Source organism: Mangifera indica, chromosome 16 (assembly GCF_011075055.1).
Source record: "Mangifera indica cultivar Alphonso chromosome 16, CATAS_Mindica_2.1, whole genome shotgun sequence".
Classification (NCBI taxonomy): domain Eukaryota; kingdom Viridiplantae; phylum Streptophyta; class Magnoliopsida; order Sapindales; family Anacardiaceae; genus Mangifera; species Mangifera indica.
Genome location: NC_058152.1, coordinates 10,500,818 through 10,516,252, shown reverse-complemented (window position 1 = coordinate 10,516,252; position 15,435 = coordinate 10,500,818). Strand labels below are relative to the sequence as shown.

At 30.5% G+C, this 15,435-nt stretch overlaps 1 protein-coding gene across 2 annotated transcripts; it reads right to left on the bottom strand.

Moving 5' to 3' along the window:
- Positions 1–5,900: 5,900 nt before the first annotated feature.
- On the bottom strand, positions 5,901–12,756 carry LOC123198659 (UDP-rhamnose/UDP-galactose transporter 4). 2 transcript variants are annotated; one of them, XM_044613396.1, is made up of 6 exons: positions 12,543–12,756; positions 11,384–11,574; positions 10,353–10,537; positions 10,057–10,257; positions 9,580–9,741; positions 5,901–6,522 (listed from the first exon to the last, which is right to left on the bottom strand). In XM_044613396.1, the coding sequence occupies exons 2-6, from the start codon at positions 11,511–11,513 to the stop codon at positions 6,202–6,204; spliced, it is 999 nt and encodes a 332-aa protein (XP_044469331.1). In that variant the 5' UTR covers positions 11,514–11,574; positions 12,543–12,756; the 3' UTR covers positions 5,901–6,201. The 2 variants fall into 2 exon arrangements, with proteins under 2 accessions (XP_044469331.1, XP_044469330.1); XM_044613395.1 differs by having other exon boundaries at positions 11,384–11,577; positions 12,543–12,751.
- Positions 12,757–15,435: the final 2,679 nt, after the last annotated feature.

The following is a 15,435-nucleotide window of genomic DNA, read 5'->3' as shown; positions in this document are numbered from 1 at the left end:
GATCTATACGCCTTCTTAGAGAATTAATTATATGAAATGGGTATATCTAAGGAATTTTATCATTTTAGAAACTTTGTAATAATTTTCAAGATGATGATGTGACTATTATAAATTTTTTTATTATTATTATTTTAAAAATATATATAATATATATGATACATAATATATTATATAAAAATTAAAATTTCAAATATACAATATGTCACGTAATTCAACTACCATTATCAGAACTACTTCCATCCTCTCACGCATCTCCATGAATTTGTGACAAAGAAACAAGCCCTTATGGGGCACAACTTCACATATTGCAAGCTAAGCTAAGCAAACTTGTATTTTGGTCTTTTCATTTCAAATGACAACAAATTTGGTTATGGAAAAACAAAAACAACAACAAAAGCAAAACGCTTTTGAAATGTTAGCTCAACAAAAAAATTGAAAAAAAAAAAATTAATTTGTTGAGATTTCAATACAATGAATCTCTCGGGGTTTTTATTTTTTTTTAATTTTTATTTCTGATTTATAAATTAAAAAAGCCTATCTCCACCAATTGAAAAGTATTTTGTTTGTGGTCTTCCTCCAAGTCTTTGTGGACAAAAATTTGGCACCAATTATTGATTGCATTTACACCAAATGGGTCCCCAAAAAATCAGCCTAATTTTAACAAAATCTTTCTTTGAATTTTATGCTTCAAAGGTTGAATTTTATTCTTAAATTAATGGGAAGGACAACACTCAATGACTGTTTTTAAACGTATCTAAACTATTGAAAATTGACAAAAACACTCCTAAACAAACTTGGATGACGAAGTCTATAATGTTAGATAAGTTATGATAGATCAGTTCAAGACAAGTCAAATTCAGCCAAATTAAGTCGAGTTTGAGCTTGTGTGGTTTGAGTTTAGCTTTCAAGCACATAGTTACATGACTTGACTAGCTTGTAATTTCTAAAATCTTATTTATTAACTTTAAATATGAGATAATTAATGAGTATATAATTTATGAGATTTAACTGTAATTTTTTAAATCAAACTTGAATTAATTGTTTTTATCTATAGTTTGAGCTCAAGACTATAACTCCAAACTCCAATTTCGTATAAACCTAGTCAAGCTAAACTCAAATCAAGTAATACTTAATTCGATTCGATTGTAGCCTTAGTCGAGACCCTCAACAAATTTCAATCTATTCATTATATATAATAATCTTTGGTGTGAACATGCTGATTTGCATTGAATAAAAGCTATTGAATAGTCACTAGTTTACAAGACAAGAGCAACCAAACGTTGATATATCATCATATAACTAAGTAATTTTGAATTAAAAATGAAATAATATTTAATAATATGATGACATGTCAATATTTATATATGTCTTTGTGTTTAATAGTAACTACTAATTCACCTTGAATTTACTTATTAAGTATTTTAAAATTTAAAATGTTTTCATTTAAGAATAAACAATGTTATGTATATACAGTTTTAAGTACACAATTAGATAATCAGATAATGTGATATTATATGATTCAGTATTATTTATTTTTAATTAAAATTATTAAATAATATGATAATATATGATCTATTTTTCCTATTATATTCTTAAAACTAAATGCCCATAGGTTTATTGTTTAAAAATTCCAAATAAACAAAAATTTAATTATAGCTATTTTGTACCAAAAAAGTTGAGCAATATGGCAACAGTAGGAGTATTGAAAACAAATCATATGATTATAATAATTGAATGTGACATTTGAGACAAAGAAAAGAAAGAATAGACTAAAAATAAATTGTCAAATTTTAATGACTGTAGAGAGAAAATTATTTGAAGTAACTATTTCAATCCTAATTTCATAATGGATATGAACCCCCTCAAAATGAACTGTTTCACAACATGGAAATATTCTCCAACAAATGTATTTAACTCATTCAAATCTTGTAGTATATTCACCTAATTGTTGTGAACAAGTTTGATTTCTTTAGAGTAGGGGTATATTTGATTGGAATTGGGTTTAAGGTTAACTCAAGTTTGATTCAAAATTATAATGTCTAGTTCGAATTTAAGTTTAAACTTAATCAAACTGGTATATAATATCACAAGTGAATCATCGACATAAAAATAGTATTGTTAAAAGAATGAATAGTATTATCAATAAAATAAACAATAATAAACAAGTTGATTGTAAATCAAGTTAGAGTTTATTGACTTGTTCAATCTAAGTTATATATTTGATTTAAAACGATTCAGATTAGGTGTAACCTTACTTTAGGGATGAAGAACATGAAAACAAAACCATATAGGGACAAATAGAAGCAAAAATTACTTGCTAGTATTCCTTTTCTTTTTTCCCTTAATCTCGATATCTCTATTCGGCGATACAAAAACAAGAAAAATGTGTGAGGATTACAAGATTCTTGAAACTTTGGGTAAATTTATTAGATAAGAAAATGATCCAAATTCAATAAACAAATCTCAACTTCTTTATGAGTTGTAAAGAGATAACAATCTCTTCTAATTTGAAATTTTACTTGAATTATTAAGAAACAAGACAACGATCGATAATTAGAAAAAAAAAAACATATAATAAAAGAATAAGTTTTTATTTTTTATAAGCAAAAAAATAAATTTTTACTTGAGTAATATGTTAAAAAACAATAATCACTTTATTTATAAGATATTAAATTGACACATATAAGTTTTGTTGTCTAGTCAATAGGCGAAGACCTTACTCCTCAATAAAAGGGCAAGGGGTGTAGGGGATATCGCTCTCAAGCCCATACATAATATTTAATTACCTACTACTCATTTCCTACTATATAGTGTATAAGATGTTACCTATTAATAGACTTTATCTATAATTTGAGTTTATCACGTAAAGGGCCGTTTTAATATTTTATAAGGAATAAAATTCTTAGTAGGGTTTAGTTTGGTAATAAAAGTTCTGATACAGTTTCATTTAGGGATGATAATCCAAAAATAGATAAATAAAATTATTTTCTTATATGAGTGTGATAACAATTATGTAGCATATGCATTCATTGTAATATAATAATATATAAAATAATATCAACCCTATCAAACGTAGTTGTTTTTATACAAATCGAGATAAATATTGTGTACATATATATATATATATATATATATATATATATATATATATATATATATATAAAACTAAGGAACTTCACTTGTATTAGTTGGATAGATACATAATGAAACACAATCTCTAGCCCATTTTCTAAGTAATTAACAAGCAATATACCGATTTAAAAAAAAAAAAAGGAAAAGACGTTAGTGTCAATTGGTAGATATTTTGAAAGAAAATTACAAGAGAAAGAGGATCTAAATTCAATGTCAACTCGTAGATATTTTTGAAAGAAAAATTATAAGAGAAAGAGGATCTAAATTCAATGAACAAGAAATGGGTGGTGATGTTTACTTTGGTCAAAATTTAGGGGACGTCCATTTATCAAGAACTCATACATCACCAACTGTTTGAGAAATTGAGATTCAAAGGCTTACCTTCCTCAACATGTGAAAAAACAAGGATTACTTACGTTTCAACAGTGAATACCTACTTTATTCTAGTGGCCTTTGCCCCCACAAAATTAATTCAGACAAAGAAGTGGATGGGACTATTAATATTTGAAATTAAATTATAAAAAAAAAAATTTATACATAATATATCATTAAGTTTAACACGATTGTTCTAATAATATTATTTATTCTATTAATAGTATTAATTATTTTATTAATAATACTGTTTATTTTGTTAATAACATTTTTTGATAAGATAGTAAATCAGTTTGAATTAACTTGAATTAGGCATTATAAATTACAGCCGAGTTTAAATTGATTCGAGATTTGGGTTATCAAATCCACCCTATTATAGATTAAAAAAATAATTCTGGAGAATTAGTATACTGCAAAATGAAAAAGGAAATGTGAAAGTTGATGCACAATTTTACTTTATTCACGTTTCAGATTTGAATTAAAGGGGGCCTGGAAGTGCGTGCTTTAAACTTCAAGAAAAGCTTACAAGAAGAATGAGTCAGTGAAGCAAAAACTCCATGTGTTCAATGCGTAATTGTCAGAAAACTTCTTGTAAAAGTAAAATAATAATAATAATAATAATAATAATTTATCAACATTTTCTTGATATATAAATGAGTTGACGACGTTGATACCCCCATAAGGTGTATGATTTATTAACAAAAGATCCTTTCATTATTAAGTTTGATAATATTTATTAATTTTTAATTTATCTAATATAATAATTATAGATTGAATCATTATATTTTATATTTATTTATTTATCTAATATGAATGAAATTTTCTGTTACAAAAATAAATAAGATAAATTCGTAACAAGTACATTTTTATATTATTTTGTTTTGAAAATCTCAACAAAATTTTGAGAATGAGACGACTCAAACACGGAATTTAGAAGTGGATTCAATTTAAACCTGGCTAAGTTGAATAATAGTTTTAATTTAAATCAAATCTATAATATTTAATTTATTCGAATTGATATACAATATCATCAAAAGACTATCAATTAAAAACAATGTTATCAAAAAGATGACTATCAGTTTGGATCGAATCTATCCATAATTAGATGTCTAATTACTCAGCTAACTCTTCATGGATACTCTTAAGAATTATTATCTACACAATAAAATGACCAAAAACCCCCTCAAGAGAGAGTTAAATAGGAGCATGGTTATTCAATGCGAACACCATTAATCCGCAAAAGTTTCAGCAAGATCACCGCGTAAAAGAAAGCAATCAGCAGTCACCAGACTAATAAAAAAAATTGAAGGCTCCCAGAAGTTGCTTCCAGGCTATGGCCTGATAAGAGGCAGTTAATACTTAACGTGTTACAACCTGAATTTAAGGCTTTTAAACAGAAAAGAAACAAGACGGTGTATTTATTTTTGTTTTAAAGCCCTGTCCTCTCCACCAAGCACATGCACGCTCGCAGCACCAACCAAACACGCCATTAATGACTTTAAATTAACAACTAAGTTATGAAATTTCTGCACCAATGCATCATTCCCAATGTCTCCAACTCAGGGTTTGTTAACTCCCTGCTTACGGATATATATATATATATATATAAAACCTCACATACAGATCCACTAAGAGGCGAGTTTTGACATAACATGACCTGTGAACCTAACAAGCTGCCAAATATAACCTAGCATAGCCACGAACATCTCTAGGCACTATAAACCTTTTACGTAAAAGTCTAATAAGATTTAGGATTACAATTGTAACCGGGCTGAACCAAGTAGGATTGGACATGAGTTTTGCCCAATTAAGGCACAAGCCAAGTTTGAATTCAAGATAAGAATGATAGATGAATTTGACTCAAAAAATGATAGTTAAACCTTGTAAATTATATATTTATCAATTATCTCTCATACTTAAAGTAAAAAAGTTAGGTTTTAGAGTATAAATATAAAATTTTAAATTTTTAAGAATTTATGAATATCATCTCAAGTTGAGCTACAAGCTCACAAGCTAACCAAACCAAACAACACGCTTGAATTTAACTTCAGAGTCAAACTCAAACTACTTGAGCTTAAGCTCAACTTGATAATAACCGAGCAAAGCAATGAGCGGCTTGACTCATTTACGGCCTAGTTAGAATAACTAACGGTAATTTCTTGACCATACTAAACTGTTTGTATCCCGTAGTAATATAGTTATGTTAGGAGTTAGTGGGCAGACCTAATTGTACAGGGACCACTATCAATAAGCAGATGCAGGAGCAAGAAGCTGAACCAGTGCTTTGTTATAACCTCAATTATTCAAGACTTCATATGCCTTACCTAATATTATATCAGCATTTACTAAGCCTGCTTGAAGTTCTGATACTAGAATTTATTCACAACGTACCTAAATTGAATATGAAAATTGACATGGAGTAGGCATTTTATTGAGTAAGGAAATAAATTACCATTAATATTATTGGTGAAATAATGAAACTTTTACAGGGAAATTGCTCCCACTCAACAGCATCTTTTCCCTTGAATAAATTCTAGAACACAAGAATGAAGACGTATAAATTAAATCTAAAGATAAAAGAGGTAGCAATCATTTAGTATTCTTACCTTCCAGGTATAAGAAATTTCTGGAATTAGGTGAGTAAGAAGCTCAATTTTGCTTTGTCTGTTTTTATAACTGTCTGATCGTTCATTGACTCTAGACCTTCTCGTCCAAATCAGTGGACTCTACAATTTTTTGAGATTTGTTGCTAGGCATGGAGAGGCTGCGACGCTCCTTCCCGCCAGGCTTGGATGAGGCATTGCCATACCAGATCATCCCCAATACTGCAATGATCATGCCTAGAATCACATGGAGATTGAGACCCTCTTTTCCGAAGAAAATGAATCCTAATGTAAGCACAAGAATGGTCTTCATATGGCCGAGAACTTGGAATGACACAGCAGTGAACCTGCCTATGCAGATGAATTGGCTGAGGTTGGTCCCGACTGCAATGCTACAGGACAATATTATGAAGAACTGCAGACAAGAAAGAAGAATCCATGTCATTTACTACGGCCAAAACAAAGTGCAAGAAAATGGACAACACATATCCGTAATTATACAGATAAAGAAGCATATGTCCAGCACAAACTGTAAGATTGCACAAAAGTTGTCCAATTTTTTGTCACATCATAGCACATATAACAAATATGATCATATAGCAATTGTAGGAAAAGAGCGAAGAGGGACCAACGTTACCATTAAAAAAACTACTAGGTATCAATGTTGGCAATAAAAATACAAATATGCAAAAATTAACATTAAACACTCACTAGCTCATCATACATATCAAATACCTGAGCAAAATCTAAGGTCACAGAAGGGCATAAATACATGTTATATTACCACAAAAAAGGCACTATTAAGGAAGGACAATAAACCATGGTTGGTGATAATCAACACCTAAGCTTGTATTTTAAGAACATATTCACAAGACTGCTGTACCATACAACCTCACAACCCAAAGAGTGTTCATGTGCATCAGTTACAAAACCAGTATAATAACAAGAAAAAATTATGAGATATTAATTTGTAAGTCCAGGATTGGAGAGGTAGAATGCATCTCTTTACAATTCACTAAAGTGAAAACTGCCAGCATTAGGAGCCGTTCTTGTAATTCATACCCTCCAAACAACTACCATGTCAAATGAGCACTAGGTGAGATGTGAGGAGGTAGGCAACAAAAAGATTCTTCTGAATATATCAAAATCTTGAAGATTCGCAGAGACCCTTACATAAACACCAAAGATAACTTGGCAGACAGCAATTTCAGTTCACTAAATTGGGATATTTTCTCCCAACAATTAGTGCAGTAGTAGCCTATATTGATGGTGTGCCTTCCATAATAGATAAAACAGCCACAGTTTTTTCCAAAAAAAATTTTAGGGATCCATTAAACAATATGATGCAATAATGAGATTGGAACAGTTCCCACGAAATTGACACAAAATATTAAGAGAAGTATGATGATAATAACATCACAGGTACTGTAAGACTTGACCAAATATGAAAGGAAAACTGTTTCGCCAAGAATGTTCCATGATGTGCAGATATTTCCTGGTTTGGAAAAAATTTTAACTTCATACAGAATTCTACAAATCTTGACAAAAAGGAAGGTGCAAACTATTCGGTTACTTGAAATATAGAACAAATACAGACAAAATTTATCATACTAGGACAAACAAAGCAAAACAAGCACAATTTATTAAACAGTTGCGCATAGAAAAGCTAAACTTCAAAGGGAAAAACTCAGATCAGTTTCACCAGAAGTTAAAGCGAAAATAATTTAAAAGAACAGAAAAGGAAAACTAGATGACAAAAATACGAGATCATCCTTGTATAAGGAAATTCAAGACTAGAAACCATTAGAGAACCTGTTTCAGATTAGTTGAACCTGCCTACACAAAAGTTCTAGGTGTCTTACTGACGAAGGGCCTAACAACCAATGACAGGGAAACTTGTTAGATTTATTGTTTTGCAAAATTCTAAAACAATTGCACTTATTCAGAGAATTTTCCAAAGCATATGGTATGACTTTGAGTGCGATATAGAAAATCACCTAAACTTATGAAAAAGTCAGCAAAAATACTCTTCTTTTATTAACTTATTAAATAAATAGTTTCAGAGAATTCTAAAATAACCCCACTTGTTCCGACAGTTTTCAAAAGCATATGGATAGGTTTTTGAGTGAAAAACAAAATTACCCAAACATTTGAAAAACTTAGCAAAAACTCTCTCCCTCCCTCCCTCCCTCCCATTTCCCCAATACTTATGAGTTAAGTAAAGACACTATGCTGCCTTTTACTTCTGATTTTTTTTATTTTACAATTTCTTAGTCCTCTATACCAAAGCATGAGACTCGGAAAGTTACAGTATTCCTTTCCCCCTCCATTCTTTCTCTTCTCCATCTTCACCTCTATTTGTTCTAGTTCCTGGAAGTGTAGGTGGTAGATGTTCAATGAACACCAAGCAGCATCCACGTTTATATCATTTGATTGAAGTTGGCAGCACACAAAAATTGCATTCTTGAACAAAGTAAAAAATATGGCTACATGTATCTCTTAAGTGAAGTAAGGGAGAAGAATTTGTGCATCAAATTTAGATGACATAGGTACCAAATAACATAAATAAATGAAGGTTAAATGGAAACAGATTCGATCAGCAATAGGTCAGTGTTAAATATAACAAAAAGATTCCAAGCTCTGCATAACAAAATCCAGCAAAAGGGCTTACAGAGCGGATGTACAGAATGCAATAGAAAATTTAGTGACAGACTTGAATATGAGCAGTAACTTATTCTTAACTGCCAGTAAGAGTGCTCTAATAACTAATCAACAGTTGTACTAATTTAATCCTAGTTCAAATTTTGCTAATATCCTGATATAGCTAAATTTTAGTGAAATGATTTTTGTACAGGTGCAAGTTTAATAAATGACAGAGCCAAACAACAGCCAACACCTAATGATAAAACCAGAAGACTATTAATTACCAGAAACTGTCTGATGGCAGCCCTTTCCAAGGCAATGCAATTCCTAAACAAGTGCCTAGGTAAACAATAATTTTGGGTCCCTTTCATAGATATTTCTCATGTTCCTTTCGTCCATATGTTTCCTCTTTAGCATGATTTTGAAGGTTCCATCTAAAGAAGTCTGAATACATATCAAGGACGCCCAACAACTCCAATTGGATCCTCACTTGCTATTTTAATTGGTCAAGCATTGGCTAATTTTGACCAAAGGTCTATTTGGTTTCTTAATAGTCCATAATATATATACCAACTATGGCAATAACAAAATCAGACATTTTTAGAATGAAACATGCACTCACTGGCACGGATACAACTTGAAGCCTTTATGAATGCGACCACAATAAGATGTTCAAAGACATTAAATAATAATGATAGCATGGAGAGAGGAATGATAAGAGCCATGCTGACTGAACTTTTCATAAGCAAATACAAGCTAAGCAGAAAGAAACAATCATTATAGCAGCTAAGCAGAGATAACTCTAATTAAAAGACACAGACACACTTACCACTGATGTTAAAGTATAGTTATAGGCATCAACTCTCTTATCTGTCAACCAGTAGTCCACAAAGGGCCCAACCAGCAGCAGAGACCCTGCTTGTACAGGAGCTGTATGCCCCAAAAGGTTGAAAGATCCAAGAGAATAATTCCTTTGAAGATAATGTACATACTGCACAAACATGAAAGATTAAGATGATATATTACATTCACCAAATAGTGAATACATAAGAGACCAACATTAGAGTCAAGAATGGAACAACACTGTCCAGAATCATTTAGAACCAAAATACAAGTCATAACTCCTTCAACATAGGGTAAAGATGATGTACCAGGTTAAAAAATTAGAAGCTAGATTAATATCTGATGCATGTATATAAATGTCTGCGTAAAAGACCAAAGTAAATTGACATTGCCACCTCCAAACTCAGTCCACCTTAGTAACTTTTATATGTAGGATCAAGGGGTTAAATAAAGAATTACTTACATACTGCTGCAAGGCTGTGCTCCAAACAGCAATGAAAGCAGCTATAAAACCTTTGGCATTGACACTCACATCTGTAACAGTACACACTGCAACACCAAGAAGAACTAACACTATGCTAAGCTTTGTGTCTCTTGAGTATCGCACCTTGTCCAATACAACTTCCAGAAAACAAGACACCGGGATCATACTCAACTTTGCAATCTGATAAGAAATTTTAAAATCAACAAACATCGTAACTTCCAAAAATCTAAAATAGAAAAAAGAAAACAAAATATCTAAAGCTTACTGAAACTGACCTGATAGAAACCCACTGAGTTCCACATTAAACTCACATTCATTCCCACAATAGAGAAGTTTGCAAAAAGAACAAATTTCAAAAGCTCAGGTACTGGCAGATGAGAGGGCTGGATATATCCCAACCATCTAAGAAATAGAGTCAAAATGGTAGTTGTGGCAAAATGCAGACCAGTTAATGTTGTCGCTGCACAATATCAATACATAAAAACAATATCAGAGTTTCTGTTGATAGCAAATATCAAGTAAAATTTAAGTAGATCTTTGAATCTAACCTCAAGCAAACATTACACAGTACAAATAATTCCCATGTGCTTTATAATTAAAATATAATATATACACACGCGTGTGTGTGTGTGTGTGTGTGTGTTGGCTTTATCACAAACTTTTACTCATGATGGTTATCATTTGATTCTCTATACCAATTTCACAAAAAAATGTAAAAACAATCAGGACTCTTCCCACAGAATTATTCATTAGCTCATCCTTTAACCCAGACTTACAAAGCCTCATGCGTTGTCAGCAAGCACCTTCATGGTCAACATAATACTTCTTGAATCACCATTATTGTTCAATTCTTTACTATTTATTTGACTTAAATTATAGATACCAAAGTCTATCTGGCAAGACAAAAGACCTGAAGAACAACAAGCAATTTAACAAAACATGTCTTATTCTGAAATTGCTAAACTCGAATCAAAGTTCAGTTGAAGAAGTGTTAAAATGGGTGTACAGTTCCATGTATTTTCCTTTTTCAACATGGAAATAAAGAAGGCAAACTCAAAGTTGGCTTAACATAAATCAAATCATAGAAATACATAAAAATATAAAAATTCAAATTGTCAATAAGTAATGCAAGAGCAGAAAATATTTCAATCCAGTAACATGAAGGACAAAAATAGACATGAAATGCAAGGTTCCCCTGCCTCAATTGGTTCTCTAAAAGCTATTGATCCACCTTAAAAAAATAATGCAAGAGCATAAGTTAATAAAAGTTTGTGAAAGATATATCATATAATCAACAGGGCTGTACCAAAACTGAAACCATATGTCGCCATCAAGGCTTTATTGACCATGATAATTCCAACAGACGTGACGACATTGAACATCCATGAGGCCGCATCTAAGGTTGCCTTCTTGTCAGCCTTTATTGTGGAAGCCATTTTTGTTTTATAGCTTCCAATTTTTCAGCAGAAGTCACTAGTCAAATCTTCATGCGAACAACTACTATATTCAAATGTAAAAAGCCAATCATATATCTGAAAGTAAGAGATTATTTGAAAACACACAATTGAAAAAAAAAAAAAATCAGAATTAACAGTCTTTCATTTAAAAAAAGGGTAAAATCAATTATCAAGAGACATCCAGAGACAATCAAACGAAACAAATTACAATATCTATTATGTAGACATGAAGAAGCATAAACTGATGGTCTACAGGATCTCTCTTCACTTGCATACAGAATGTTTAGACAACTCAATTAAGACGCTTAAAATCAAATATGCAAGAACCCAAAAATAATTTTAACTTCATATAAATCCCCTCACGCGCAATCCTAGAATTCATCATCAAGCTTTTTACATAGATCAAGACAGTGCATTAAATCTACTGATGGTAGCAAGATTCAAGCATAAAAAGCTAAAACAAGCAGAAGCTATTAGGTAATTGAACAAGAACAGCTTTAGGCAGCGATAAATAACCTCAAAAACAGATTTAAAAAAAAAAAACTAAATCCATTGACAAAGTCAACGAGTGAAACCAAAAAGCTCATTGTAGACACTAATTCTTCACAAGAAACAAGTTACAAGCACAGTAAATAAAATTCACTCCAAATCTTCCAGCTATTAGGGTTAATCACTAAAACAAATTCCAAAATTTCCTGACTTCAAAAGATCACGCCTCATGATCAAAGAAACCACAATCAACACAGCAATTAACAACAAAAACGAGGCAAATTTCAAAAAATTTCCAAACAGATCCATCACGCTTCAACACTAAAGTTTCCCCAAAAAAAAAAAAATCCACATCCTAATCCTATACATTCATCCGTTCACTCATTCAATTACTTCACTTCATCCACAAAGTTTCAAACCACAAACTGTCTCTTCCAGCTAAAACCGAATAACTATTTTTTCTCGAGAAAAGAAAAGAATTTTCCTGAAAAACAAGCAGAAAATGACTGTTTCACTGACCTGGAAATAGTTGAGAGAATGAGAAGATTGTGGCACTCCGCTTCGAGATTTAAATAAATCAATCGATTAAAATGTGAAAATATTAAAATAAAAATGGTACTTAAAATATTTATTTTATTTTTTGCAGATTGAAGTGTTTCGTCGTCACCATTAAAGTAAGAGACGTAGAATATGAAACAACACAACCGTGTTTTCCACCTTTTCGCTTCAAGAGAGATATTTCCACGAACATTCTTCAAGGTTTCTATATATCAAGTAGACCCCTCATAGTTAGGAGTAGACTTGGACAAAATTAGCGCTGCTCAAGTTGGCGTTTGGCTTGAGTCCTCCTTTGACGATACTATTTATTTGTCAATGACATTCAAAAGATATCTCTTACATGCTTAAATTCAGTTTAAGTTACTTATTATGAAATCAAGCTAAACTGAAGCCAATACAAGTTTTAACTTGACTCAAATCGAATTTAAGTCGATTGATAGTTTGAAAATTGAAGATCTTTTCCAAAGAGGTTGAAATCGAGATAGCTTTGAGCAAAGCCGAGCTAACTTAAATTTGAATCTATGTTTGATTCGAATGAGTTAAACTTAGATCAAAGTTTCAATTTAATAATTCGGTTTGAGTCTAAGAACTCATAAGTGATTCCTCATCGGAGCTCTTCCTCTCCAATAATTATTCTTCTTTGAATTATTGGAGAAGATTCGAATTATATAAAAAAAAAAAAAGTAGGAGAAGATTTAAGTTGAATTTGAATTTAAGTTCGCTCAAACTAATAAACAATAACATTTAAAAGATAAATTGCAATACTAAAAAGGTAAATCGATAATGAATTCTCAAATTTTAGTCAAATTAAAATTTTAATTTGAATTTAACTCGTTTGAGTCTGTCACTTTAAAAGGCTATATTCATAAATATATGTTATGACGGGTTCACACACTATAGTAAATTTTATTGTGATTACAAACCGAATCACCCCAAAACAGACTTGAAAAGAGGAAAATGAGTAGTTTTTATGATTATGGGGGTGCTTAAAAAAGTAGTACCAAAGGTTAGGGGTTTAAAATGGCTCACATTAAAGTGGGGAGATTAGTCGTATTTTATTTGTTAGAATTAAATAATAGTTAGGCTAATTAATCAAGAATTATGTCTACATCCCATGGACTTGAAAAAGACCAATTAGAATACTTCTACGGCATCTTGTACTTGTTAGTAGACAAGTAGTGGTTAGGTTTTTAGTTTGAACACTAATTCCATATCTCACGGAACGATAATTTGAAACATGATTTGTTAAATTAATATGCATAATAAAAATTAAATTAAATAATTTTGATATTAATAAAAAAACAAATTATGTTTGTACCAACTCATTTGTTAAATTGATCATATTCGGATTAATCTTTTATAACTTAAACGTAATATGTTCATGATATAAATAAAATTACTCTTCATATTCTGGATAGCTCGATCTCTTATCTTTTCCTTCTCGCATTTGCATCACCCTTCTCTTTCGTCTCTTCATTATCGTTATTCTCTAGAATCTTATTATTGCCCTCTTCACCCTTCTTGTTCTTTTGATCTTATTCTATTTGCCTTTCTCACTCTCCTTGTCCTCTCTAATGTTGCACTCTTCACTCTCCTCATTGTTTTCTCCAAATTCCAATTTTGTTTTATTTGTTCTCTTCACTCTCTACCTTTTACCTTCAATCAATAACAGACATAAAAATATAATACAAAAGAGTTAAAATTAAATAAAAGTAAAAATATAATAAACCAATTAAGAAATGATAAAATTTTAAAAAGATTAGTGTGAACATTTAGAAATTATTTTAATATTTTAAATATATTAAACTAATAAATTTTTAAGTCTAAAAGGTATTAAAATATTCAATTTTCATACAAAGGGCGGTATTTCAAAATTTTCAAACCCAAACATCTTGGTCTGTCCCTACCTTCAACCTTATTTTCTTTGGTCTCTTACATGTTTTTCTCATTGTTATAACACGATATGATATGTGTCTAAAATATGTGGTATTGTGTCAACTTGTTCACAAATATATTATATTTAAATCACTATAATTATTCTTTGGATTGTAATCTGACATGTAAAATAAAAAGATATAACACGAACACAACTCATTTATAAAATTGTCGACTTTAATTAACATCGTCAATCTCTATTTAGGAAAAAAATATACGAAATTATACTATCAATTCCACTCATCTAACTATTTGTATAAAATCATACCATTGGCTTTGCATAGTTCTTATTGAAGTACGTGTGACATTAGATTTTTCAAGGGCTTTGATTAGTTGTGGAAAAGTAAAAATAATTGTCCAATTTTGAATAGACTTTTCAACATTTTGAAACAGTCAAATTTGTCATTTCATTTAATTATTCAACCTCTACTATTTTTTCAGGTAAATTTTGGAATGTTCTTTTTTTCTTTGACTGAGTCATAAATACTTTGAATTAAAAAAGAAAAGAACTTTCAAAATTTCCTTTAATTTCTAAAATTGATTGAAAAATACCCACATAGAAATTTAATTATTATTATAATTATTACTATAATCATTATAATTATGATTATTTTTATTGTTATTTGAAATGATTGGTTATTGAGAAAAAGAAAGGTAGGTTTTGTAATACAGTTAAGTAGGGCCAAAAATGTCATTTTATTGATAATTTTCAAAGTTGATTAATTTATGATCAAAATTAAGAACTGGAATTTGTGAACGTGAGCGGTTGTGGCCCATTTTGCGATCTTCACTTCCACATTGTTAGGTTTGATTTTTAGAATAAATTAGGCACGTTGGGTAGAGGCTGCTAAAAAGGAAATTTGACAAGTCAAACCGAAATCAAAAAATTGGTTAACCGATCCATAGGTTATGGTTTGGA